Consider the following 25017-nt stretch of genomic DNA (forward strand, 5'->3'; position numbering starts at 1 on the left):
CTGATGTAATGTGGTAGTTATATATTCATGAATCATACAAACTATCATGATCAGAAAAAGTAATGCCTGTGCATTCTCTCTCAGATGAGGTATATTCAGCCTTTCCCTGGTCATTATGTCTCCATGGACCCGACAGCTGTGATTGATGTGTACGGACTGATAGGAACACCAGCTCTCTGGAAGGAACATGCTGCTCTTGTGTGGCGAGTGGGTCCTTCTTACCTTTTTGAAGAGGTTTTGAGTCCCGAGGCAGTGGCTGTCATATACACACAAGGAACTGCCTATTTAGGCAACTTCCTTGCTCTGCGCAACACAGGTGAGTTAGGAGATCTTGTACAGAATATTTCTCATTTATTTTCAGTAAGTCATCCTGGATAAGGGTATACAGAATCAGTAAGATCTGGTCTTGGTAAAAGATAACAATTTTCTTTAGATTCTTTATCGATATTCTTTGTATTATTTACTGTGGCTTCTCCCTTGCTCACGGTGCTCCTTGCATGCTCACATTAGTTTCTCTGCAGAACAGACAATGAGCTTCAGTATGGAAGCACAGTACACAAACTGAGACAGTCAAATATAATGACATGAAACCTTTCTCTAGTTAACACATTGATTTATTTACATTGATCTTCTTTAGCCTCATTGTTTTAACTTGTGTAAGTTCTACTTTACTGATAAGTGTTGTGTTTTCTTACCTCTCTATTTGTTTCCAGGTGATCAACCAGAGTCTCTCCCTCTCAGGCTGGTTCCTGAGGAAAGGATTTCATTTGGCATCAACCCAGCAATTTCGACATTAACAACTGTTGTACAGATCAGAGAGGATTACAATGAGGTGGACTGCAGACTGATCGCTAAAGAGGTAATGTGACACTTAAAACTGATGTGTATGTTGTTTTCACACACAGCAATCAATCAATGTGTCAAATTACAGATGGGGATAACTTCTCGTGATAACTCCACGCCCGTGTTCCTTGCACGAAACATCAGCCAGCACCTGAGTGGTACAGCTCGCACCATAGGAGCAGCGCTGGTTGGACATTTTGGTAATAATATTTAAAAAAAACGTATTGAACTCTTGAGTTGATTCTTGGAGGCACATTTTCTGAGCTCCTGGCTTCTTCCTTCTAGGTGTGCGTACGTTCATTCCCAGCAGTGCATCTAATGGTTTCCTGTACGTTGGTGGGCCTGCAGTTGTTCTTACTCTTGTTGCAATGGCTCCAGATGACAGCTCTTTGTATGCAGCTGTTAAAGTTCTTCTTTCTGTGCTGGAAACCAACTCTGCCATGCAAGAGGAAATGAAACGCATCAACGGATACAAGGTCAGTTGAATCATGCTTTAAGTCACGGAGTCGTTTCACATTGTCACATTGTGTATAAACACCTTTCAAACTCTGCTCTTTACCTGTAATTATCTCTCATTGTAGCTGTTAGCTTTCCTGCTGAAGATGAAGAGAAGTCTGGTCAGCAACAGAACCCTTCAGTTGGTTCTGTATCTTGCAAATTCAGTGGACCTGAGCTCTGAATGTGGTTGCCTACAAAACACACCTGCTTTCCAAGCGCTGCTGTGTGACCTGGAAGTAAGCATCAACATTTTACAAGCAGAAACGTTCAGTGGATTTAGGGACTGGATATTCTTGTCCATCCAGTATTTATTTGGAAATATTTTAATTGCTTTTGGAAGCTAATAGTTAATTTTGTTTTCAGGTGTGGCAGAACACATCTGAGAATTTGGACCTTTCAGTTCTGAACCACTTTACTGAGATCCTGAAATCCTCAAGGTAAATTCCAAAGTGAACAGAGTGTGAACAGTTCACTGAGAATATGTTGTAGCTTTAATCCAATTTATTTTTAACTCACATGGCTAAAAAGTTACGTAACACAATAAAGAGGCCCTTGTTCGGGATTGACGACACACTTTATCGACTGTTGTGTCAAAATCTGCAGCGGTCTGCCATCAATATCACAGAAATGTGCAACAGAAATAGTCAAGGGAATGTTCAACAGAATCAGTCACAGAGGCTGAGGAGAGGAGCATGACTGAACATGTGCATGGATTCCTGAATTAGATTATCTGTCTGTGGGAACAGGCTGTGATTGATATTAATGCTCTCTCTGTCTTTCTGTCTGTATACTCAACAGTGACAGCAGGAGCGCTGCGGTCATGCATTCTATAGGCCTGCTACCTAGGCTGCTCTTTGAGCTTTCTGATTCCAAGGTGAACTTTCGGAAGGTTAAGGTCATTTCCAGTGTTATTTCATCCCTCCTGAAGGCTCACTTCACCACCCTGGACATGACCAGGTACAGTCTGGGAATATATCCCGTGTGTATGTGCACAAGTGCTCCTGTTAAACTGTTTTTACATAAAGATGTCAGAGCAACTAAGTTTTTAGGAACAGCTCTATATTTGAAATGTGTCCTTTTGTTTGTCAGACTTGGGCTCTTCCTGGTCTACACCCTCCCTCCACTTAGTGACATGACTGAAGACAATGAGATATTTGACAGTGATCTTTCCCTGGAAACACCAGGTACACACATGGTAGACCACACACAACCCCCACTTATACAATGCCTCACATGACTCATGAATGACATGTCCTGTCTGCACTGTAGCTCAGAGCACAGGTCCAGCCAGCCTCATCTGGATCCGCAACCAGCTGTTAGTGGCGCTTTGTGAAATCCTCGACTCAGACAGCCTTCTAACCAAAGAGTGAGTGTCTTCTGTCACAGTTTAGTTTCTAAACTGGAACAAAAACACATTTTCCCCAGTATTTCATGTGCCATCATACCATGCAAGAAGCAGTAACTGAATTAGTCTGTTATGTTTTATTCCACGTTTTATTCTAGTCAGCAGAAACAAGCGTTTGATTCCCTGGGCAGTGATTGGTTCCTGCTCTTCCTTCAGCCCCACCTTCACCCTTCTACCTTGAAACTGGGTCTCGTCCTGCTCACACACTTTCTGTCCAATCCGGACCAGCAGAGCAGCTTCAGGGAAAGCGTGCTGCCAGGAGCCCTCATTGAAGGCATGAAGGAACCCGTTACCGTTATGGGTAAAGTCGGATAATTTCTCATAATGAAGCAGGAAATTGATTAGATATCCTTTTGCTACTTTAAGTGGAACCACTGTCATGTTATTACGGTTATTTTGATATTTTGATACACAACTCTGGCTGGTAACTTGATTAAATGATTTAGAAAAAATTCTAAAGATTTATGAAATATTTATTTTTAGTGAGTTAGATTATAACTGAATATGATTTTGTATATATAAATATCAGCCTTAAGTATATTAATTAAAATCATAGTTTAATAATTGGTATTAGTATTACTGAACACCTTCAATTCAAAGTCTTCTAAGATTTTAGAAATTGTGTGTCCTACATTCATCCAAAATCCATAATTTTGTTCTTGCTATGACTCCAGACAACCTTCGAGCCCATTCATGGTCATACGAGTGCCCCAGCACCTCGTGTCGAGGGTTTTATCTTCTGCAGGGGCTGCTGATCAGACACACTCACCTCCCTCAGGTGTATGAAGCTCTGGCTGCTTTGCTTTTAGAGAAGAAAACCTGTCACACTGTGGATGAAAAGGTGAGAGTTTTTTGGGGAATTTATCTACATAATCTTCGGCCTCATCTCAGTCATAATATTTTCATATCACATGTCATCTACAGGTGCATTTGGATGATACCCTACAGTCAATGGTTGACAGTGAAGAAGAGGCTCCTGCTCAGCAGTTCTCTGTTGAAGCTGCTACAATTCTGCTGGAGTTAATCAAAGTTGTCATTACTCAGGTAAGAATGTAATAATCTTGCATCCCTCAGTATTTTTTACCACAAATTGATAACGTGTAACACATTTTCCTCTCCAGCCTGTTACTCCAATGAAGTACACGCCAGGCACTGATGCATCATGGGAGTTGCAGCTCCCAGCGAGTGTCATGCAGTTTCTTTGTCTTCTCCATAACCTTCGGCCAAGAGACCCACTGTGGGTATCTCCAGAGTTCCTCCATGCACTCGCTGGAACTGTTTACCCTCTGGACAGCTCAGAGGTTTGTATGTCCTCTGTTCATGAAGCCCTTTATAGTTTCAATCTCTCCAGTCCTACTCACTGGTTTGGTCATGTATTTCAGAGTGTTGCTGAGGCCTCCTCAACGAGTGACGATCAGGACACATTCAAGAGTTGTCCATCCAGGAAGCCAGTGTGCGACTTCATCCGAATACTGCTCATGGACAGTCTCCTAAATGTTTCTGCCAACACCAGCACATATCCTCCTCTTCTGCTGCTTGAGGTGAATCCATATGCACATAAACACAAGTAATCATTCATGTTGTATAGCTCATAGATATCCCTCACTTATATCTGCATGTGTACCCATACATACTCCAGGTATTATTGCCAATGTGCATTCCCACTGAAAAGGCTCTTCGATATACTGCAAAACTCTCATTCTCCAGAAGGTGCCACTCTTTGCTCAGTTACAGAATAAGGCAGAGCCAAGGTTCTGTTGATGAACTCATTCACCGATAGTATGGAGAGAACAGCAATAGGCAAAGAAATCCGTGTTTCTGTAACAGTGATTTCAGTTAGCCACACACACACACACACACACACACACACACACGCACACACACACACACCACAACCAGCACCAACTTCACTCGAGATGACATTAGAAAATATGTTTCCCTCGCAATCAAGTGTAATAGAGGAAAACATCATCACATATGAAAATTTTAACACATTTGTTGTTTTTAGCTGCATTATGTTTTCTAACCAGTGATATATATATATAAATGTTTCAGTTTTGCCCTGACGGTGCATCGCTGGAACAACGGCAGACTTTCCAGACGGAGCTGCTGGAGTTGATGATGGACATCATTCACATGCTCAGCCAAGACGACGAAAACAACACTCATCTCAACTCACAAGGTCGAATTGTCATGCATGTTTCCTCAAACCCGAAACTGACCAGTTGTCCATGCATTCAAATCTCATGTGAATGTATGATATTTTTATACCTTACAGACTTGAGTCAGAGGCCTGAAGGACAGATGGGCACATTGATGGAGAATGTGGTGCACTTCACTAAGACGCTGCTGCAGAAACTTTACAGTGGAACATTCTTGGGAGATTCTGACACTTTGCTCAACTTCCTCACAGACCAGATTGTGGTGGTGAGACGCATACATAGAAACACCTCATATAGATACTTAATATATATATAATTACTTAATATGGAAAAATAAAATTAACCAAAAAGTCTCACATTTGAAATTCGTAAAATTCGATTAAATTTCTGTTAATCTGTAAAATGTTAACAACTTTAAAAGTTATCTGTAAATTTTTTATTTGGACTTTGTTCCTTTTTAACCAATCGGAGCTCCAGATTATCTGGAAAATGTAAAAGCTGCCCACAGGTCACAGCTATGATTAGTCTCAACAGATATTCTGCCATATATTTCCAGGCTCTGGAGAAAGGCCAAACTCAGAAAGAGAAGACGGTGTCTGCCCTCTACTTTTGCACCAATGAAGTCCTGCTTTATTTCTTGTCTCAACCGCGTCATTCCCAAGAAGAAAAGCAAGCGGTCATCAGGACATTACAGACCACCTTGGAACGCTGGGATGTTGTCATGGCAACTTACAATGCAAACGTGAACTTTATCACATGCCTTCTTCATTGTCTGTTACTGATACGATCTGGCAGGTAATATCGAAAGCACACAGACAAACGTGCAGATGAAACCAGCATTCACTTTTAATTCACACAGTCACACTTGTGTTTTAGCTACCCTGACGGATTTGGATGTTCTGTGCAAAAAGTTAAAAAGAGGATGTCATCATTTCACCTGTTTCCTACCAAAGCCAGACGTTTTGCATGCCTCCGCAACAGAGCGGACACTACCACAGGTATGATGGCCAATAATTTGTTTGCAAGGGTTTATTTAACTTCATTGTGTTATCCTGCCATTTGTGCGGATTTTCTATGAAGATTTACTGGGTCACAAGCTCTGAACAAATGTGTGTGTACAGATGGCAGAGAACTAGTGTCCTTAGCGGAGGCCTGCTGGTCTAAGGTCATGGCGGAGAGGCAACGCACGCTTGAAGAGACGTATAAGATAGAGATCTCAGCGACACACAGGACGGAGAAAGGGTCTGTCAGCATGACTGATATCAGCCCTCTCTGGGAGGAGACGGCAAACAAAGCCTGGCTGCTACACATAGGTTAGCGCTCACTATACTAATAACTGCAGATGGAGACGATGTCTGAATGATGGGCCCATGATCTTGACATTTAAATTTTGTTCATCCTTGCAGAGTCTCAGAAGAAGAAGGTGGACAGCAGCACTCAGAATCCGTTTGATTTGATCAGCAGTGCAGTTCGATCAGCTCTGGGCAGACCAAGCAAAGCGTCGGTAACAGTCGAGGTAAACACAATACTTGTGTTAAATCAGTGTTTGGTTCTTTTACACTGGACGATGTGTTGACTGTGGGGTCACCTTTTCCCAGGCTCCTCTCTATCCCAGAACACTGAGCCCAAACGCTCAATCCCAAAGTCACTGCTGTGTTTGTGCTATGGGCCGTCCAGCCCTGTGGGGGTGTTTGATTATTTCTTTAAATGGATTTGGATTATTACAGCTGATTGCCCCTGAGTGGGCATAGTAATTGATATCTGTTAGGCCTATCCATGGGAACACTCACTACAACACACTGTTTGCGGCTGAAGGTTAAAGACGCGTTTATTGTTGTTTTTCCCCCCGAAACACGTGGCCCACATCATTAGTTCCCCCACAACGCTTAAGACGTCGAGCCATCTGGAGCAGGAAGCGGGGACATATTACTCAGGCACACAGGCATGAAATTACCGCGTCTGTGTGTCTGTCTCACCTCCACAAAGTGCGTGTGTGCGTGTGTTCTTGTTTGTGCACATCTCTTGCCCACAGAAATCGGGTTGGCAATTATATTGGTACCAATCTGATGAAAACATTATTCATTTGATGTTGTTCTTTATCATATCAGTCTTTGACAGGCTATCAAAATGGGTGATGAATTGTTTCTCCATCTGAGAGGTGGAGAAGAAGAGGGAGGGATGTTTGCCTTCTCCCTCTCTGCAGTGTGTTGCACCACTTTGCTCTGAGTAGGTTGCAGCATGCAGCGAGCGTTCAAAAAATGATACTCAGATCTTCAGTAATGGTCAGCCAGTCCGCTCATTTAGCCATTCATCCTCATGAACAAACAAGTGAGTCATTAATTAATTTCTGGATCATCAACTTATGACCTTTTTATTTGGCAAGTCATGAGCTTATGTGGAGTCTTTTCAGTCACTGTATCCATAGTATTGCATTTTTACTGAGCAGTGAGCAGAGTTTCCGGGTCTCAGATATCTACTTTTACTGAACAAAACGGAATTTTAAAGCCGACACTAGGTAATGAATGAGAATATAGAGACTGATAGGCAGCCTGCATCCTAAGTCAAGCTTCAGTACAATCCTAGAGATTTATTTCATCAGCGACTGCAGTTTCCATAATCATATCTGTGTCCTCATATTAGAAAGATAATTAACAGCACTAATGATCACGTTAAGTTCATTACACATTCACTGCCAGCCCAGAATGAAGTTGACATTATGTTGCCTTATCATCAAAGGTGGCGTATTGTTGGGAAGTCATTAAAATGGAAATGAGTGTGATGTTCTGATGTTAATTGCAGTGGGAAGAGATGAGTTATGTATTTAATGCAACATTTAAAAAGCCAATGAGGTTCCTATCTGCTAAATAGGGTAATTAATGCTATATATTACTTATGTTTGTCCAAATGAAGGAATGAAATTAGGAGATGATGACGCCGACTTGCTGTTTATCTGTCAAAACACGGCTCTAGCTTGCAAACGTCATTATTACTCTCTTTTCTGTCTGTAATATTTCAATAATCTGCCCTCAAATTACTCCTTTATTTATTTCTCTTCACAGCTTTTCATTCCAATAGGCAGTCACTCATTTAGAGAAACGGTTTTCATTCTCTAGGGGGCTTGTCAAAGTTTGCCGTCAACTTTTATGCACAGATTCCTTTTCTGAAATGATGTGGAATTTTTGTATCTCTCGTCTTAGAGACAAAGATGTTTCCTTTTTATTTTACTTGAAATCATCTATTGCATTTTTGGGGGTTTTACTGCGAAAGGCAGAATTAAAACATCTGTAAATAAGACTCGGTATAAAGAGTTACTGCATGTTCATTCAGTCAATTAAATGGTTTTCCTGGGTCAGCTGTAAGGATGGACACATGTTGTTTCACTAGTCTCTCAGCGAGCACTGCTGTGATGATGGGCTTAATGAAGCAGTTAACAGTCAGAATATGATCCCAGTGTGTCTGCTGAACATGAGCATCCTGCAGTGTCAACACGGCTCTGTTTGTGCTTTTTCTATTTTTTCTTCGCCTTTCTCTTTTAATCGACACACGCACACTCGCCCGCACACAATGTAGACGCACACACACACACTTACCTTGCCCTTGACTGTGGCGTGGCTCAGTGATATTAATGTTTATTTTAATCAGATCACACCAACAAATTATTACATTTCCAGACAGGGTTATTGTAACACTGTAGCCACTAGCTTATTTTGCCCAGTGAATGCAATTTAGAACAGATGTAATTTTATGAATGCATTGTAATTGCATGAGGAAACAACAATACCATTATGAATATACAATCTCTGTGAACATAATGTGTTGTGTGTGTACAATATAAGCTAGAGTAAGAGTGATTGTGCAACTGGCTCTTTTCATTTGCACCCATCAGGTTACTGTGCTTTCTCTTGTAGGAGTTTCTGACCTGCATGGAGTCACATCGACACAGAGGCCACAGCATGTTTCAGAATATGAAGACCAACCACTTACAGGTTTGACTGAAACGTTACAGTGAATATTCTGAAACAAATGTTATTAAAAAGCCAAATTTAGATATGTAATAATTTCCCTTTCCCTCTCATCTAATCCTTCCATTCCGGGCCTGCTTGCTGCGATCCAGTTACAAGCCAGCGAGTGGGAGCGAGCGAGCTCTAAGTGGCTGCGTGTGGAAGCCGAGTTGCTGAGGGAGAGAGCTTTATTTGGACCTGGCCCAGGGGTGCTGCTGACGCGAAACTGGGTGCAAGATGCTGCCGAAGGACCAAATCGGACCAAATCACGCATCCGCAGAAAGACTTTGCGGCGATCCAGACGGGTATGGCCTTTCAGTTCAGTTCAGTGCAGGGTCATATGTTATGTTATATAATGCACAGTCTAACCTTTAACTGCGCCATATGTTGTTGCAACAGGTGCAAGGGACGCTGTGTCTGGGCTTAAGGACTGGCACATGTGAGGAGAACAAAAATAAAACCGATGGTGACACAGGTTAAGAAAAGTGTTGATCTTTTTAAATTTACTCTAACCAGAATGTGGGTGTTGGATGTAAACTCAGTGAAAAAATGTGTTTGATTTGTAACAGAGCCCAAGATCCTGTTTGAAGTTGGCGCTGAGGCTAAAGAGGATGCAGAGGAGGGAGGACAGGATTGTTTGACCTTCTTCCCTGTTCTAAATGAGACACCTGCTGTCACTGAGAGTTCACCTGACCCTTCAACCCTCGAACCCTGCTCGCATACACAAGAATGCCCCGACATACGCATAATCCTGCAGGACTTGGACCCTGGAGAGGAGGTACTGTAGCACGGGAGGGTTTGTTTGTGTGCTGTGCTAAAAACAACATGCCTCCACACAAGCGCAACTCCCTTCCATCCTACTAATATTCACAATCATAATTATCTGATGTAGACTGAGGGATTCCAGTAGCCCAGTGCTGCTATCAGAATTTCATCTTTCCTCATTAGTGCAACGTTTTAATGTGGAGGCCCAGCTCGGCTCTTCTCATTCTTCCAGTGAGTAAGAAAGCAGAGAACATGTTGACAGGGACTCTCATCGCTCCGGCAACCAGCCGCGGCTTTTAATGTTTCTGACAGAAGTATTAATAAAAACAGTAGGAGGTGATGCAAGCTGTCTTACATCTGCTTAGTAAGTGTGTGATGTGTGCTTGTGTGTCCTGTTGTCTAGCAGTGGTTCATTGTGTGAGTCCTGCTGAGCTTCCTGTCAAATGAACACAGTCATTAGCTCTGAAAAATGCACGCGCACGCACAAACACACACACGCACACACACACACACACATATAAAGTTACACACAAAGGGAGACCCACTCATAATTAGCTTGCCAGCGCCAATAGTGTGATTATGACAGTAATGTGTATGGGGAGAAATCAATGGTCTGACATCAGGCTCTCAGTCAATAAAAGTCCTCCTTTTCTCTCCTTCTTACCATCATCAGCTAAATCACCCGCAGACTGATAAAGCATTTCTGTCCAGAGCACAGTAGAGAGATAAGGAAACAAGTTTATTGTTATGTATTTAATCTTTGATAACAATAAATTCAACTATTTTTTTTTTTCTGAAATCTGGTCATTGTTTGGGACTCTAGGCCTGATGCCAGTTGCTCACTGATGGAGACAGTCACTAAATCGGACCATGATATAGCCCAACGAGAGATTTCAGACCATATGTCTGAGCCTCACGCACCTTGACTCTTTTTTTAAAATGCTTCCACATGTCAAGCGATATGATCCATCATGGCGTGTCTCTATGTGTGCATTCAGACAAGAGGTTCTGATCACTTAGCAGGTTTCCTATTGTGTGTGTGGCAGTGATTAATTCTCCTAATAATGGTCAGGCCAGAGCCGCCTCCTCCCTCAAGTGTGTGACTCCGTGTCTGGGGGTAGGGAGTCTGATTTGATTAGTATAAATTGTGAGGGGCCTGCGGGTATGTTGGGGCCCCATATGGTTTTTGGGCGCTAAGTCCCAGAGGGCCTGCAGAGGGGCCAACACAGGGAGACAGCCAGGTGCACACACTCACTGTGAAATGAGGGGAGACAATAGAATTAGCTCCACATTATCACGATGCGTTTAGCATTAGCTGCAACCAGCGCTGAAAGCAGCATGTGGGTCCACTTTGGCACTGGATGGAACACAGTCACACTGCAAAAAAAAAAAAAAAGAAGCAGCCGGGTCTTCTCCTCCCCATCAATCAGCTCTGATAATGAAGTGTTCAACTGTGTCTTTTTAATAATGATTAAAATATGTGATTAAAATGATCAATCAAGTAAAGCCTGAAGTGCCTGCGTTGCTGCCATGTCATGTCCCGGGAGAGAAATGTGCTGATATGTATTATGCCTCTCACATGGGGCTTAAGGTATCTTCCTCTCTTTCTATCTCTCACTGTAGGTAAAGGCTAAGATGTACGTAGTGATGGTGAGTGGCCTCAGAGTGACAGAGGGGGTGCTGCTGTTTGGCAAAGAAAGCCTGTTCCTGTGCGAGGGATTCACTCTCAGTCCCACTGGAGATGTTTGTTGCAGGAAACACCATCCCAGCAGGTACACCTGTGTTTCCATACAGTTGAATGTAGTTACAGATGTAGGTACTCAGGTGGGTCACCTCATCCCCTCTTGCCCCTTTCTTTCTCTGTCAGTGTGAAGGATTCCTTCATCTCCACCATGCTGAGTAAAGAGCTGCCATCTGCCAGCTGTAGACGCTGGCTCTATGAGGACATCAAGGAGGCCCGCTTCATGCGTTTCCTTTTGGAGGTTAGAAAACAAATGCTCTTAAACAGGCCTTGAATCAACATGCATATAATATCCAAATTGTGAATATACAGAACTTCATTTTAATGCATTCACATTAGATAAAAAATGTAGTCTGAGCACAAATGCAGCCAATATCCGAGTTTTACTTGCTCTTGAAGTTGTTTGCATTAAGGCATCAGGCAACAAGTCTAGGTTCAAATGTGATTTGATAGATGAAAATATGTATTACACACAAATGTTATTGTCTCTGAGTAACTAAAGAGCCACTGTTCCTTTTAGGACAATGCTATCGAGGTCTTTATGAAAAACGGACACTCAGCCTTCCTTGTATTCCTGAATAAAGACCACGTCTCTGCATATAAAAGGTACCACATTAAATTAGACTGGACCTGTCGGTGTTTTCATTTTCAGCATTCTGACACTTATTCTACTTCTTCTCCCTGCAGGTTGTGCATGGTAGTGTCGGCATTGAAAGGCAGAGGGGTCACTGAGATCATTGCTAACGCCAGGTAAGAACAATCATTCAATCACAACAGCAATATTTGATGCAATCACCTCTTTTTATTTCATCTTCTCAAATGAAAAGTAGTGAAAAATAGTTGTGTGACATATAGCTAAATATTATTGACATTCTAAATGTTCTAAAGTTTTTTCAAATTCCTGAATCTGTTCCATTTGTTCAGATTGTTACAATTATTGCAACAGTTCTTTGTGTCCTTTAATTGTCTCTTGCTCCACCGCTCTGATTCTCCACACATCCTGATTGACTGCAGCTACTGAGTTTGGCACCATCAGTCCTGCATAAGTCCTTATCCTTTTCTCCTCAATCATATCATGATACAATGTATCAGCCAGTTGGGCTGATACAAGTAAGCCAGTAAGCCTTTTCCTCTGGTCTTTACATCTTCTTAAGCATGGCCTGCACAGCTTGTTCTCAGATACTAGGTGCACTTCTTCCTCTCGTTCAGTTTTTCTCTGTAGCGTCTCCTCACCATCCTTCTGAACATACGATAGAGGATTTCGTTTCATGTTCAATTTGGTGAGGTGTTTTAGGACCTGCAGAAAGTCTGGTAGGTTGATGAAGAGGTTGTCAAACAGGCCTAACTCTTGGAGACTCTCTAGAGCCGCCATAGTGGGAGGTAGGGTGTCCAGCTTGTTCATCCCCAGATTGAGACACGTCAGACTGGTGAGAGAACCCAGAGTGGAGGGTAAACCTGCCGAGGTTAGGAAGTTGTTAGAGAGGTTGAGGTGAGTCAGCGCCACCAGGTCGCCGATTGACTCTGGCACAGACTCCAGTTTGTTGCTGTGCAGATCAAGCCATCTGAGTGATGAGAAGTTCCCAAAGTTGTCTGGGAGTTTCCTTATCAGGTTGCGGCTGAGGTCCAACTCATCTACGTTGGTCAGCTTGAGGAGACACTTTGGGAAGATGGTTATACCCATGTTGCTAAGGGTCAGTCTGCGTCGTCCATCTGGTGTCATCCGTATCGCCTTTTTGGCGGCCCTGAGGGTGACCTTAGTCCCTTTAGCTTCCTTTCCTTTGGGCATGATACTGTAACACACAATTACCGAACAACTCAGTTTAAAATATCGATTTCACTTGTGATAGTTGCTCCCAAGAGGCTGACTTACTATTATTTATACAATCTACACCACTACACAGTAATGTCATAAATAAATGTTGTGTGTGTGTGTGTGTGTGTGTGTGTGTGTGTGTGTGTGTGTGTGTGTGTGTGTGTGTGTGTGTGTGTGTGTGTGTGTGTGTGTGTGTGTGTGTGTGTGTGTGTGTGTGTGTAAGGCTGATGTGATTTATTCAGAGACAAGGGGCTTATGTATGGCCCAGGGCAGTAGGGAAAGCATACTCTCAAAGGAATGAGAGCCTGAGCGGTGTGTGTGTGTGTGCGTGCGTGTGTCACAGTGTTATGTCTGCACTAGTGCGTGCTCACCCAGTGTTGCCCATGGGGGTATTTAAGAGCACGACTCTCTAATTAAGGCTAATGCAGGGGAACAATAGGAGAGAGGCAACACTGGATAATACAGCAAAAACAAATGAGTGTTGATTCTCCCTCACCATTCAACTGATTGAGCTGTTTGGCTCCTTTCGGGCGAGGTGTGAGTGTGCAGGCCATCCACATGCAAGTGTGTTGACATACATGGACTCGCTATACTACATTATATGTGCGTGTGCAGAAAGAGTCAAATCGGGACTTTGATAAATGATAGTTGGGGAGTGTTAGGAGTATGATGAGGGCCTCGCTCTTCTCCCCTCCCTGTCTAAAAGAGCAAGGTGTGTGTCTGTTTGTGTCTGTGTTACACCCCAAGGCCCTCTCTCGCCTCATTCATCATCCTCAGGATGAGAGAGGTTATCCACCGGTGCTTGTTCCCATTATAACCTCCTATAGAAAGCTATTGCATGAAATTATTGCCTGCAATTAGATAACACATATACTGGGCCAAATGCAATGATTGATTTAGTGTAGTTTTACAAAATAATTTGGTCAGGAGTTTTTGGACAAGGGGAGGAGTTATTGGTCATAACATTACATTAAAAGTAGTACCTCACTTTTCAGTTTGGTATTTTGTGTTCTTGTTTAAAAATCATATCTACATTTTCAACATAAATTCAAATATGCACTCGCCATATTTCGTCCTCGATTTTCTAATTTGAAATTAATCAAGTATAATTTAAGTATAAACCGGCCATTCAGCTCAAAGCCTCTCGCCCCTGTAGAAAAAACACTGGGTGTGGATCTTAGCCAAGATAATGAGAAGTTGCAGCCAGAGCAATCAGCATGTATCATGTTCATGGTTGAATAGAGTGAGAACGGTCAAGCTGACATACATACACAATGAAGTTCCGCTACAGTGTATATCCACATTTCCCCTGCCTCTCTTACACCAAACACAGAAAGTCAAGGTTCCTCTTGTTTAATAGCGTTACTTAGCAACTGGGGCGCCAGGACTTTATTGACATGTAACTGGCCCACAGAGGGAAAAGAGATTTCAGGAGCAGTTGAATGCTTTGCCAATTCAAATTAAACAAGTTTAGAAAGGTGTTCCATGAGTAAAATGCATAATAAAATGTTTATGCAACATTGTCATTTAGTTTGGATGTTTTGTTTAGCTGAACACACGGTCTGCTAGATTAATTGAAAAACAAGCTATTTTGAATGTGGAGTTTTTGTGCTCAGCAGTTTGTTTAAAGAGCAACTTTCAAGCCTGTTTCCCTATTTGACTGGATGCCTATTTAAATATAACCTAACAATAGTCTTTGAACAAACAGCTGGAGAAGAAACTCTCGCTTGTTTTAGCTGGGAAGCAGAAGTCAGTGTTTTTTGCTGGTCACAGAAACTAGAGGGAAAGCTATTTTCCTGTTTTACCCCTTATATGCTTAACCTCATACAGTATCATTTAAAAACTCACCGTACAAGCAGAATATTAGCTCACCCGTCTGATGGAGGCTCGTCACACAGGTTACTCAAAGCATATTTCCTCACAGCCTACAGATGGCACCATGTGCTGCGTCCTCCGCGGATCTGCTCTCTCTTTATGCCACATACTGTAGCTCACCTCAACCTAACTGCTCCTACAGCTGTGTACACACTATCTCTGAATCCTAAATCACTCACCTCCAAACTGCTGCATGTTCTAAACACTGCTGTGTGTATTTCCAACAGTGGTTGCCAGGCAACAGAGCAGGAAGCAGAAACTTTGCGTCGCTCATTGATCAGCCACTGTTGCTAATTCAAGGTATTTGTTTTTATTGTGTTTTAGAAAGGCTCCTGTGTTTGAGAAGGCAGCCCTTGTTAAATGGCAGGTAATGTAATAAGCAGTGCTCTTCATGCCGTATGTTTGTGTTTACAGATTCAGTGCTTACTCTTACTTTGACTTAAGCAATGAATGATCTTCGAATAGATACGACATTAGAAGTAACCCAGTGTTTATACTGTTCTTGTCTCTGCTTCAGAAAGGGGAAATAAGTAACTTTGAGTACTTGATGCATCTGAACACCATTGCTGGGAGGACATACAATGACCTGATGCAGTATCCAGTGTTTCCCTGGGTCCTAGCTGACTACCATTCGGAGGTAGAATCTCAGGAGATAACTTTTATTTTAGTTCAGACACCTGGATATTAAAAGTGTAAAGGGTTTGGCGACAGCAAGCCCTTGTAAACTTTATATATTATACATCTATATAGATATATATCTATATAGATATATTATCTGATCCTCTTTTATCCTCAACAGACACTTGATCTGTCAAATCCTGCAAATTTCCGTGATCTGTCTAAACCAATGGGAGCTCAGACAGAGAAACGAAAACAAATGTTTATCCAAAGATACGAAGAACTGGAGAACAGTGAGGGTGAGGGTATTGATTCAGCTTGTTTCTTTTCATTCTTCTCACCTTTCCGATTCATTACATATTTAATTCAATACACTGCTTGTCCTTTTTTAAATGGTTCAATCCGTAGGAGATTTGTCAGCACGTTGCCACTACTGTACCCACTACTCCTCAGCCATCATCGTGGCCTCCTTCCTTGTCAGGATAGAGCCGTTTTCACACACCTTCCAATCCCTGCAGGTGAGTTTGTGAGAATTTATTTTTGTTATATATTATGTTCTTAAAAATGATAAGCTGGCATTACATAAAATGCTATGGCTCACTGCATCAAGTGGGTGTGACTGAGGATGTTTTGAAAAAAACTGAACTGCAAACTAAGTGCTTCAGATGGTCATTGACATTCATCACTCTGTCTATTTTTATTTTCAAACATGATCTTGCTAATAATATGACTAATACGAGCCATTTTCACATCCTGTTTCAGTGCTGCCTTCAGTATTAAAGCAGATTAAAGGGATATTTCAATACAAGTGCAAATAATTAAAGAACGCATCTAAAAGAAAGCCAATGTAAATTACCACCGATGTTAACCAATTTACAATGCAGCATCCAATTGATTAGGATGAGAAGGCACGTTTTTGATAGTCAGAATAAAGCAATAAAGATGTTAGTCTGGTGAATTACAGCGTCTTTTTGTCTTCTGAAGCGTGTAACGGGTGTGTGGTAATATCCATAACTGGATTTACATCTCTAACCAAGTTTACCAGTATATATGCTATTTTCATCCATTGAGGTAATTGTTTTATTCTAAATTACATTCTCTCTCATGAGATTTCCATCATAGATTATGGAATTTTACAGAAAGATGAAAAGCTTCCTTCAAACAGTAACAAATATTTCCTGCTTACACCGTACAATGAAGACTATAAAATATGGTTCACTGCACTGAATCAGGCAGACTACTTTATTAATATCCCTGTTGTGAATTTTGATTCAACACAACGCCAGGGGGTCTGAAAGGGTTGTCCCTCGTGTCCCCACAGGGAGGATTTGACATCGCAGAGCGGATGTTTTACAGTGTGAAGAAGGAGTGGGAGTCGGCCTCCAAAGACAACATGGGGGATGTCAGAGAGCTGATCCCAGAGTTCTTCTACCTGTCTGACTTCCTGCTGAACTCCAACAACATGCAGCTGGGTCAGACTCAAAAATCATCCTCTGTCCATCTGAATGAAAGAATACAAGTTTGAATATCCTGTTAAAGTATTTTCTTTGTATAAACGGTTTTAATCGTTATGTGCTCAAACACAGCATTATGTTAGTCTTTCTCTTATACCGGTCAGGTATGTTTAGCACTGCAAGCCCAATCCCAAAGGTTACCTTACTTTTGAAAGTACTACCCCCCAACCAGGGACTTTTCTGGGGGTGAAAACATTTACCTGGAACCTTGTTTATACCCTTGTGCCACATATAAAAATACTTTTTTGTATAACGTATTTTAGATTTACCACAGAATTAAAAAAATATCTCCACCCCAGTATTGTGTGAGGTAATGCATGTGTGTCCTCATGCAAATGGCAGAGAAACAGAACAGGGGAATACTTATCTAAACATTACTTCATAGTGCGTAGGAGGGCGAAGAAAAAACTCCTTCATGGAGTGTCTTTACACTTTCATGGAGTGTCTTTACACTCCATGGAAGGATGACTCACAGTGATAGGATGTTGACCCATAATCCTGGATCTACTGTCCATATCTCTATAGGCTGTATGGAGGATGGTACTGCGCTGGGGGATGTGGAGCTGCCTCCATGGGCGAAAGGTGACCCCCAGGAGTTCATTCGAATCCATCGAGAGGTCAGTGACCCCCGACCTTGCTGCATGTACACGGAAATGCACTGTTTTAGTTACTAAAACAAGTATCCACTGGCACACTTAGTTGCTGTCATTCTGTTTGTCTCCCTTCTTTCTACTACTGTATAGGAGACAGATCTTATTCACAGCAGCAAATGTTTTATTCGATGCATTCGCTAAAGGCCATCTTGTCTAATTGAGTTTGGTTCTTTTAGTACTGACTGTTTCCCAATATAAAGAGCACTTGTTGTCTTGTCAAGGAAATGCACGAAAAGGCAAATGAGTTCAGATGACAGACATCGAAGGACAACAAGTCTATTCAATGCTATTCAAGGAAGGCACAAGACGCTCTCTTCTCCATAGGGCCATTTGCTTCTTCCAGCTCTTAATGAGCTGAATATTCTCGTCTTTTCTCAGCTCCCTCTTCACTTTCTCTGGGTTAGGGTGTAACTGCTGTTTGCTCTCTGTTGGACTGATTTCTTCATCGTGTGACCCTCCCTTTTTTTTCCATTCCTGGGGCAACTCTGATGGTTATCACTCTGTAATCTACTGAACTACTCATATTGCCAAGCATTCTGATAAAATTAGTGACTTCAGAAGATTGTTTTTTCTTCCATAGACAAATTAACGTAAGGACAATATTTCCTTGTTTGATACCTTTTTTCAGTTTTCGGTTATTCCAGGATGGGTTTATTAACATTTGGTGCAAGGATGTGGTTGGTCATAATGCCCACTTTTCCTTATTAACTGTTCAAAACCAATCTCTGGGTAATTATACTGAAATCATTCTTTATTTCTCACATGAAGATATGCTCATAACACAGCTGTGCAGCTTCCTGCACTTTTAAATTGACTTTCAGAAGAAACCATACAGAATGAATAATAATAATTTGATTGGCTGTGCATTCTCCTAGAAGTTTTTTGTGTTTCTAAACCCTCATATTAACAATTTGACTGATGGTCTCGTCTAACCGTAATAACAATGATCACTGCACAATGCATGTTGTTTTGTAATGTTCCTTGAATAGGTGGTCTTAGTTTGTGCAACAATCTCCTGCACCTTTTTTGCCTTAGGCCTTGGAAAGCGACTATGTGAGTTCCCACCTCCACCAGTGGATCGACCTCATTTTTGGGTTTCGGCAACAAGGTCCAGCTGCAGTAGAAAGTGTCAACATGTTCCATCCGTACTTCTACATCCAGAGAGGCCGGCAGAATCCTAAGGACCCCCTCATTAGGAGCACGATCTTAGGATACGTTAGCAACTTTGGCCAGGTTCCCAAACAGGTAAAAATAAAGTGTTGGGGAAGCAGAAAAAGTACATGATTTCCAGCATGTAGGTGCATCATATTGTTCTTAGAATATAATCTTATAGTAAATCATTTGTGTCTTTTCCACAGCTTTTCACCAAACCACATCCACCCCGCTGTGGCCCTAAGAAAGAGGGTTTGTCAACACCCCATCCAACTCCATTTTTCTTCAAACTTGACAAACTGAAGACCACTGCACAGCCATTCAGAGGTACAGCTAGACAATGACAAACGTTAGATGGAAGATGGATAAAGTTCCCATATCTCTATACTAGATATGAAGCTACAGCCTGTGGTCCATGAACTCATAGAAACACTGGGGCACAGGGGGCAAACAGCTTTACCAAAGGTTTAAAAAAAATCGGGCTACTATCACCTCTATAGCTTTTATTTAAGGCCAGGCTATAGCTCTCTACATCCCTAGTCTTTATTCTATGCTCAGCGAAGCTCACTTGCTGCAGGCTGTAGCTTCATATTTAGCATACTCTTAGCCAAGGTAGAAAATTAATGCATCATAATGTAGCTTCATAATCAACACAAATTTCCAAACTACTGAATCAACAAAGCCATTTTCTGCTGAGTAAACTAAACTCAATCAGTTAGAGTCAGCTGCATTTGGCACTACAGTGTATTGTTCCTCCTTTATTTTATTTTACAACGTTTGATGTCAATTATTATATACAAGATGTGCCGAGGTCTCAAGGGAATGGTTGAAACAGCGAGAATGTCCATAGATTAATTTACAGTGTGGAAGGGTAGAAGGAGCTATCTGTTAGAGCTACAATATGGAGATGACTCTTCCGCTGAGCCCTACTTAATAATCTGAATATCCCTACAGGCCCACTGAGGGAGAGGAGATGAATCTGCGAATGCTCAGGGAGAGATTCCTGCATATTACATTTCATATTAAATCTAAGAGTGTCTGATCTGATCAATAAGCAGATAGAGATGAATAGGAGGAGGAACGCTGAGACTAATGCAGGCACAAGATCTTCCTGGGGATTTTAAAAGCAGAAATGGTGAAAGGATGTAATGATTTCTGCCGGCCCCTGCATGTACAGGTCAATTATAGGCACAATTACAGCCTCTCTTGCTGCCTCAAACACACACAAACGCATGCAAGCACAACTTATTCTATCCACCGTGCAGGTGTCCCCGTAGAACAGAGGTTTGCTCAGCTTGTTGTTATCCTGGGAATAGCTGTTTTAATTGCCCCGGTTTTCTGTGGTCAATTTAATGAAAAAAGAAAAAGTTTACTGAGATACCAAACTCTTTAATGTGATGTTTTTGAGCAGCCATTACCTTTATTTGGCCTGGAAAGTTTATTCAGGTACACAAAAGGCAAATGAGGTCACATTTTTCTTTTCTTTGCCCCAATGACTTTTATATGGGTGCATATGGTTTAACTTATTTTTTTCTTTCAAAGAATCACTCCCTTACTTTCTTTCACAACTCTTAACTCACGGTGCACAACTCTCCACTGAAAACCAATCCACAGAGCTGCCGAGGGGCCCAGTGGGTCAGATCCTGTGTCTGGAAAAAGAAGTGTTGGTGCTGGAGAGAAACCGTCTCCTCCTGTCGCCTCTGTCGTCCTGCTTCTTCAGCTGGGGCTTCCCTGACAACAGCTGTGCCTTTGGAAACTATGCCACAGAGAAGGTATGCATGTGGGGTCAAACAGTAAATCCCTGTTTACATTCAATCTCACCCCAGACGAAACATAGCAAAACTTACCTCAAAGCCTGTTGCACACCTTTTGGGTTAACATGTCCTAAACAGCAGCAAAATGGTGCAATGGTGGTTGTATGAATCAAACTGAACATAAATCTACAGCATGTCAATAAGGTCTGGGGAAAGCCACAAACGGCATCAGCAAACTAGTATCACATCCATAAACTCACTCACTTGTCATCGTGTCTGACGTCCAACATACACAAACTGTGTCATGACGATTTTCTCATGTATGTCCATCTCTAGACCTTTGCAGTGTGTGAGAGTTCATGTGACTGGGGCACGATGTTGTGTGCGGCCTGTCCAAACCCCACCACCGTCATCACGGCAGGAACCAGCACAGTGGTGTGTGTGTGGGATGTAGCAGTCAACAAGGACAAACTCATTCACATGAGACTCAGACAGGTTAGTTTGTCTGTGACAGTAACATCCAGAGTGTATTGGAACTCACCTCCAGTTTAAACCCACACTGACCCAGTTTTTCTTCATAGCCGTTATACGGTCACACAGATGCAGTGCCATGTCTGGCGGTGTCGGAGGTCCACAGCCTGATAGTCAGTGGCTCCCGCGACCTCACCTGTATCCTGTGGGATATGGAGGAGTTAAGCTACATCACCCAGCTAGCAGGACACACAACCAGCATCTCTGCCCTGGCTATCAATGACCTCACCGTACGTCCATCTTCTTCTTCATCATCTTAGTATTTCTCAACTTACCCTCCTCCTAAAAGCTTTTTCATTTGTTCTGCCATTTTTGGCACACTGTTGCCATGTGGTCCCCCTTGGTTCAGCTAACGGCTTGAGGAAGGGAGGATTCTCATATTTGACGGCATGCATATCCTCTTATCCTCTTTGTGTGTGTTCAGATTTACTTTGTGTGCACTTGGGTGTCAACACCATGTTTTTCTGTCAAAGGGTGAGATTGCGTCATGTGCAGGACCTCAGCTCTACCTGTGGACCATGAAGGGTCAGCTGCTGACCTGCACTGACACTTCCTGCGGGCCCCAGGCAGACATCCTGTGTGTGAGCTTCACTCAGCGACACGAGTGGGACACGAGGAATGTCATTGTTACTGGCTGTGCAGATGGCATCATACAGGTGAGTGTTTTTTCCCGACTGTAATGGGTGGTTGTTGCTGCATCTGTGAGAGAATGTTTGTGTTTAAGGTCACTGTCTGGTAGCTCTTTGTACGATTCATACTGTATAATACACAGTATTCAACTGTGGCAGTCACTACTTTGGCATTAGCCTCACTGTCCATCATGGTATTAATAACAGCATATGTGAGACTGTTTTTGCTCAGGATTAATATAAGCTTATGCTGCCTCTATGCAATCAAAGCTGCATACTCTAAATTAGGCTTCACTTGGTGTCCATGCCACATGCACAACACACACACACACACACAAACGCTATTATTACTTTATTATTACCTTGAGTTATGGGGTGTGCGCGCGTGCTGCAGCTGCGCATGTGAGTGTGCTTTGTTATTATGTTGAATTATGTCTGATTTTGCTACTCGTTATGTGTCTCTCATACAGATATGGAAGACGGAGTACACCAGAACACAATTACCTGGCCCTCCAGAAGAGCCTGTGTCCCCAGGGCAAGACCAAACCGAGAGAGACGGTAATGTTACTGGCAGCAGGATCGGATGTGCTTGTACATGTTGTATTTGTAACAACACGGATGATGGGAGTGGCTGACAGTAGCACAACTGTGACACGGACTGAGATGCACCTGCATGTTTCAAAAAGAATCCCATCATATTTATCTAATTAGATAAATCCTTAAGTGTTAGATCCTTTTTAACTGCTCATCTCAGAGCGAGACAGTGTGGTTTCCAGATGAGAGATTGTAATGCTCAGCCCATCCCTCACTAGCGTTAGGGCTAGCTGAAATTATGTTGTTATAAAGTTATTAAACATAGAGGCAGTAAACACTGATGAGTAATTCTGCTGACGTGTGTGCGCGTGTATAATTTAGAAAGCAATAATACCCAGATCCAATTTGGCATACGTTGGCTGCAGCCTCGCATCACCTCATAGGAGTATTATGCTTTGCAAATTACATTGAGACAAGTCTACGTACCACTGGAGCATTTATATTTGAGGGATTTTTCTCCCTTTTTACATCCTAACCACAGATAGACACAGCGATAATGCAAAGGTACATTTGAGGGGACCACTGCGTCAGAGTCACAGACAGGATTGAGTAATGGATGGAGGATGATGTTTTCTGTGTCCACAGTGAGTAGCTCGCGCCCGGTTAAAGGCTGGGAGAGACATCTGGTGTCGTGTCAAGAGCTGAACAGAAGTCAGGCTGTGTCGCAACGCCACTACAAAAAAAGTCCGGCCATCACAGCTCTGGCTATGTCCAGGTACAGTAAATAACCTGCATCCACTCACTGCCACAGAGGCAGGAATTAGTCTGTGTCGAATCACTTCAGAATTCATTAAAAAGTGTTTTAAAAGCCAAAAGTATGATAGTATACACCTCAGGATTTTACTGAATTCTCCCCAACTTGTGTGTGGTTATTATTTCATGCTTTACAACAGAATACATTTGCGTCACTTTCTCCTATAGGAGCCATGCTACTCTGTTGGCGGGCGATGCCTGGGGCAGGGTTTTCACCTGGAACAGTGAGTGATGGGAACGTTGGAGCACAATCACGAGTCCAGACACCATCTCAGTTCACCTCTTCATCCTCTGACACAGACACAGAGTATTCATCAGTGTCTCAGGTCTGACACAAGCTGAGAACAGTGTTACAATAATTCCCACGTTCAAGTCTCAGACAGTATGAAATAAGTTCCTGCTACATTTATTTAATTCTGTATTTTTCTTTGTAAATAATGAATTTGAGCCTATTTGAATTAAACTGTTGACATTTGTCTAAATCTTCTCCTGTGAGTTCCAGTGATTTCGATGATGACAGACAAGGATTTTTATTTTATTTTATTTTAATTTCAATTTCTTTTATTTCATCCGGGATTTATAAAAGGACCAAATCTCCAGAACAGTTGGGTGGATTTCGATGAGGGAAATAATGAAAAACGCTCGACTATTCCTCAATAAAATTAAATTAACCTTTGCGGCCCCAGCACAGGTAACCAGGGGCCGCGGCAGAAGCCTGTGATTAAACTGGGCAGCTCTCAGGCTCAGTGTTCCCAGAGAACATCTTTCTAATAGTAGAGCTGTAAATTCTTTTTCTCACTAATTCTACATCAAACAGCAGATTTTTATTTTTAAACTGTGGCATCCGCACACATGTCAGCGTTTGTGATTTGCTTTGTGTTGTGAAGAATTCAGGATGTTCGTTGTGAGTAGTTTCTTCCTTTGTAGTTCTTCCACATGTTTATAATTTACTGTGTAATGTGACATGAGTGTTTCACTGTTTTATAAACCTTCATCATTATCCCCCACATGTGAACTGTGATCATGTCATGTGTGTGTTGCGGATGATGTAAAATGTCTTTGCTTCTTGAATCATTTTTTTGCTTGTCACAGCTTTTTCATGCGCATGTTTACAGTTAACTGAGACAAACAAATATGCCTTTTTACCCACATCAGACAGTTAAATCTCTGAATCACTGCAGGGCCGTGACAACACAACTCGTGGATAAGTCTGACTCATCTGCAGAGAGACTAAAACTTTCTAAACATTGATTTTAAATCTTTCGGGGGGGGAAAAGTCCAACGCTGGCACGCACCATCAGTGCCCTGATGTTCCAATAAATAAGTTACCATTTTAAATGATGTTAGAATGTGGCGGCTTGCTCTCTTTCTGCGTCTCTCGCTCCCTCGTGCACATGCACCACTGTTCTCTATCATAAAGGAAGAGGTCTCTCTCTTTAACCTTTGTGTGTGCGGCTAATTGTGCTAAGTGGAGTAGCTTAATAGAGTGGAAAATAGTCCTCATAATTTTCCCAGAGAGCGAGCAATGACCTTCTCTAAAGGCAACGGCCATCTCCATTCTCTCTACACCGCTGGTTTTATGATATGAAATGTCAAACCATTGGGTTCCTCAGAATAATTAAATCAAATAAATTATTGCACCTAGGCAGAACCATCTTGTAGCCTAACCCAATTATAATGCACTGTAAAGCTAATTATTAACCATGATTACAATTA

At 42.1% G+C, this 25017-nt stretch overlaps 2 protein-coding genes across 3 annotated transcripts in view; one reads left to right on the plus strand and one right to left on the minus strand.

The window, feature by feature from the left end:
- The window catches only part of wdfy4 (WDFY family member 4), a 35946-nt gene extending 12104 nt beyond the window's left edge, over positions 1 to 23842 (plus strand). The window contains exons 22-64 of the mRNA XM_034609198.1: positions 85 to 316; positions 714 to 859; positions 932 to 1043; positions 1129 to 1319; positions 1425 to 1577; positions 1705 to 1778; positions 2140 to 2298; positions 2431 to 2525; positions 2611 to 2707; positions 2845 to 3047; positions 3421 to 3587; positions 3671 to 3790; positions 3868 to 4047; positions 4129 to 4287; positions 4802 to 4928; positions 5025 to 5173; positions 5465 to 5703; positions 5785 to 5906; positions 6030 to 6221; positions 6315 to 6424; positions 8817 to 8894; positions 9023 to 9214; positions 9309 to 9384; positions 9479 to 9687; positions 11298 to 11446; positions 11542 to 11656; positions 11936 to 12021; positions 12103 to 12165; positions 15428 to 15470; positions 15621 to 15740; positions 15903 to 16020; positions 16130 to 16239; positions 17043 to 17193; positions 17761 to 17852; positions 18924 to 19133; positions 19247 to 19367; positions 20655 to 20812; positions 21131 to 21289; positions 21376 to 21555; positions 21799 to 21981; positions 22425 to 22512; positions 23134 to 23263; positions 23470 to 23842. Of these exons, the coding sequence (XP_034465089.1) occupies positions 85 to 316; positions 714 to 859; positions 932 to 1043; positions 1129 to 1319; positions 1425 to 1577; positions 1705 to 1778; positions 2140 to 2298; positions 2431 to 2525; positions 2611 to 2707; positions 2845 to 3047; positions 3421 to 3587; positions 3671 to 3790; positions 3868 to 4047; positions 4129 to 4287; positions 4802 to 4928; positions 5025 to 5173; positions 5465 to 5703; positions 5785 to 5906; positions 6030 to 6221; positions 6315 to 6424; positions 8817 to 8894; positions 9023 to 9214; positions 9309 to 9384; positions 9479 to 9687; positions 11298 to 11446; positions 11542 to 11656; positions 11936 to 12021; positions 12103 to 12165; positions 15428 to 15470; positions 15621 to 15740; positions 15903 to 16020; positions 16130 to 16239; positions 17043 to 17193; positions 17761 to 17852; positions 18924 to 19133; positions 19247 to 19367; positions 20655 to 20812; positions 21131 to 21289; positions 21376 to 21555; positions 21799 to 21981; positions 22425 to 22512; positions 23134 to 23263; positions 23470 to 23533 (5922 nt within the window). The 3' untranslated portion in view covers positions 23534 to 23842. The remainder of the gene's footprint in view (positions 1 to 84; positions 317 to 713; positions 860 to 931; positions 1044 to 1128; positions 1320 to 1424; positions 1578 to 1704; positions 1779 to 2139; positions 2299 to 2430; positions 2526 to 2610; positions 2708 to 2844; positions 3048 to 3420; positions 3588 to 3670; positions 3791 to 3867; positions 4048 to 4128; positions 4288 to 4801; positions 4929 to 5024; positions 5174 to 5464; positions 5704 to 5784; positions 5907 to 6029; positions 6222 to 6314; positions 6425 to 8816; positions 8895 to 9022; positions 9215 to 9308; positions 9385 to 9478; positions 9688 to 11297; positions 11447 to 11541; positions 11657 to 11935; positions 12022 to 12102; positions 12166 to 15427; positions 15471 to 15620; positions 15741 to 15902; positions 16021 to 16129; positions 16240 to 17042; positions 17194 to 17760; positions 17853 to 18923; positions 19134 to 19246; positions 19368 to 20654; positions 20813 to 21130; positions 21290 to 21375; positions 21556 to 21798; positions 21982 to 22424; positions 22513 to 23133; positions 23264 to 23469) is intronic.
- lrrc18a (leucine rich repeat containing 18a) lies at positions 12235 to 15416 on the minus strand. Of its 2 annotated transcripts, none has more exons than XM_034609218.1 (2): positions 15101 to 15416; positions 12235 to 13205 (listed from the first exon to the last, which is right to left on the minus strand). In XM_034609218.1, exon 2 carries the CDS (start codon positions 13199 to 13201, stop codon positions 12350 to 12352), a length of 852 nt encoding a protein of 283 aa, XP_034465109.1. In that variant the 5' UTR covers positions 13202 to 13205; positions 15101 to 15416; the 3' UTR covers positions 12235 to 12349. The 2 variants fall into 2 exon arrangements, with proteins under 2 accessions (XP_034465109.1, XP_034465108.1); XM_034609217.1 differs by having other exon boundaries at positions 15077 to 15416.
- Positions 23843 to 25017: the final 1175 nt, after the last annotated feature.

Source organism: Hippoglossus hippoglossus, chromosome 15 (genome assembly GCF_009819705.1).
Source record: "Hippoglossus hippoglossus isolate fHipHip1 chromosome 15, fHipHip1.pri, whole genome shotgun sequence".
In the NCBI taxonomy this organism is placed as follows: domain Eukaryota; kingdom Metazoa; phylum Chordata; class Actinopteri; order Pleuronectiformes; family Pleuronectidae; genus Hippoglossus; species Hippoglossus hippoglossus.

Coding starts and splice junctions, on each gene's coding strand:
- lrrc18a (XM_034609218.1), bottom strand. CDS start 13,201: ATGCCCAAAGGAAAGGAAGCTAAAGGGACTAAGGTCACCCTCAGGGCC.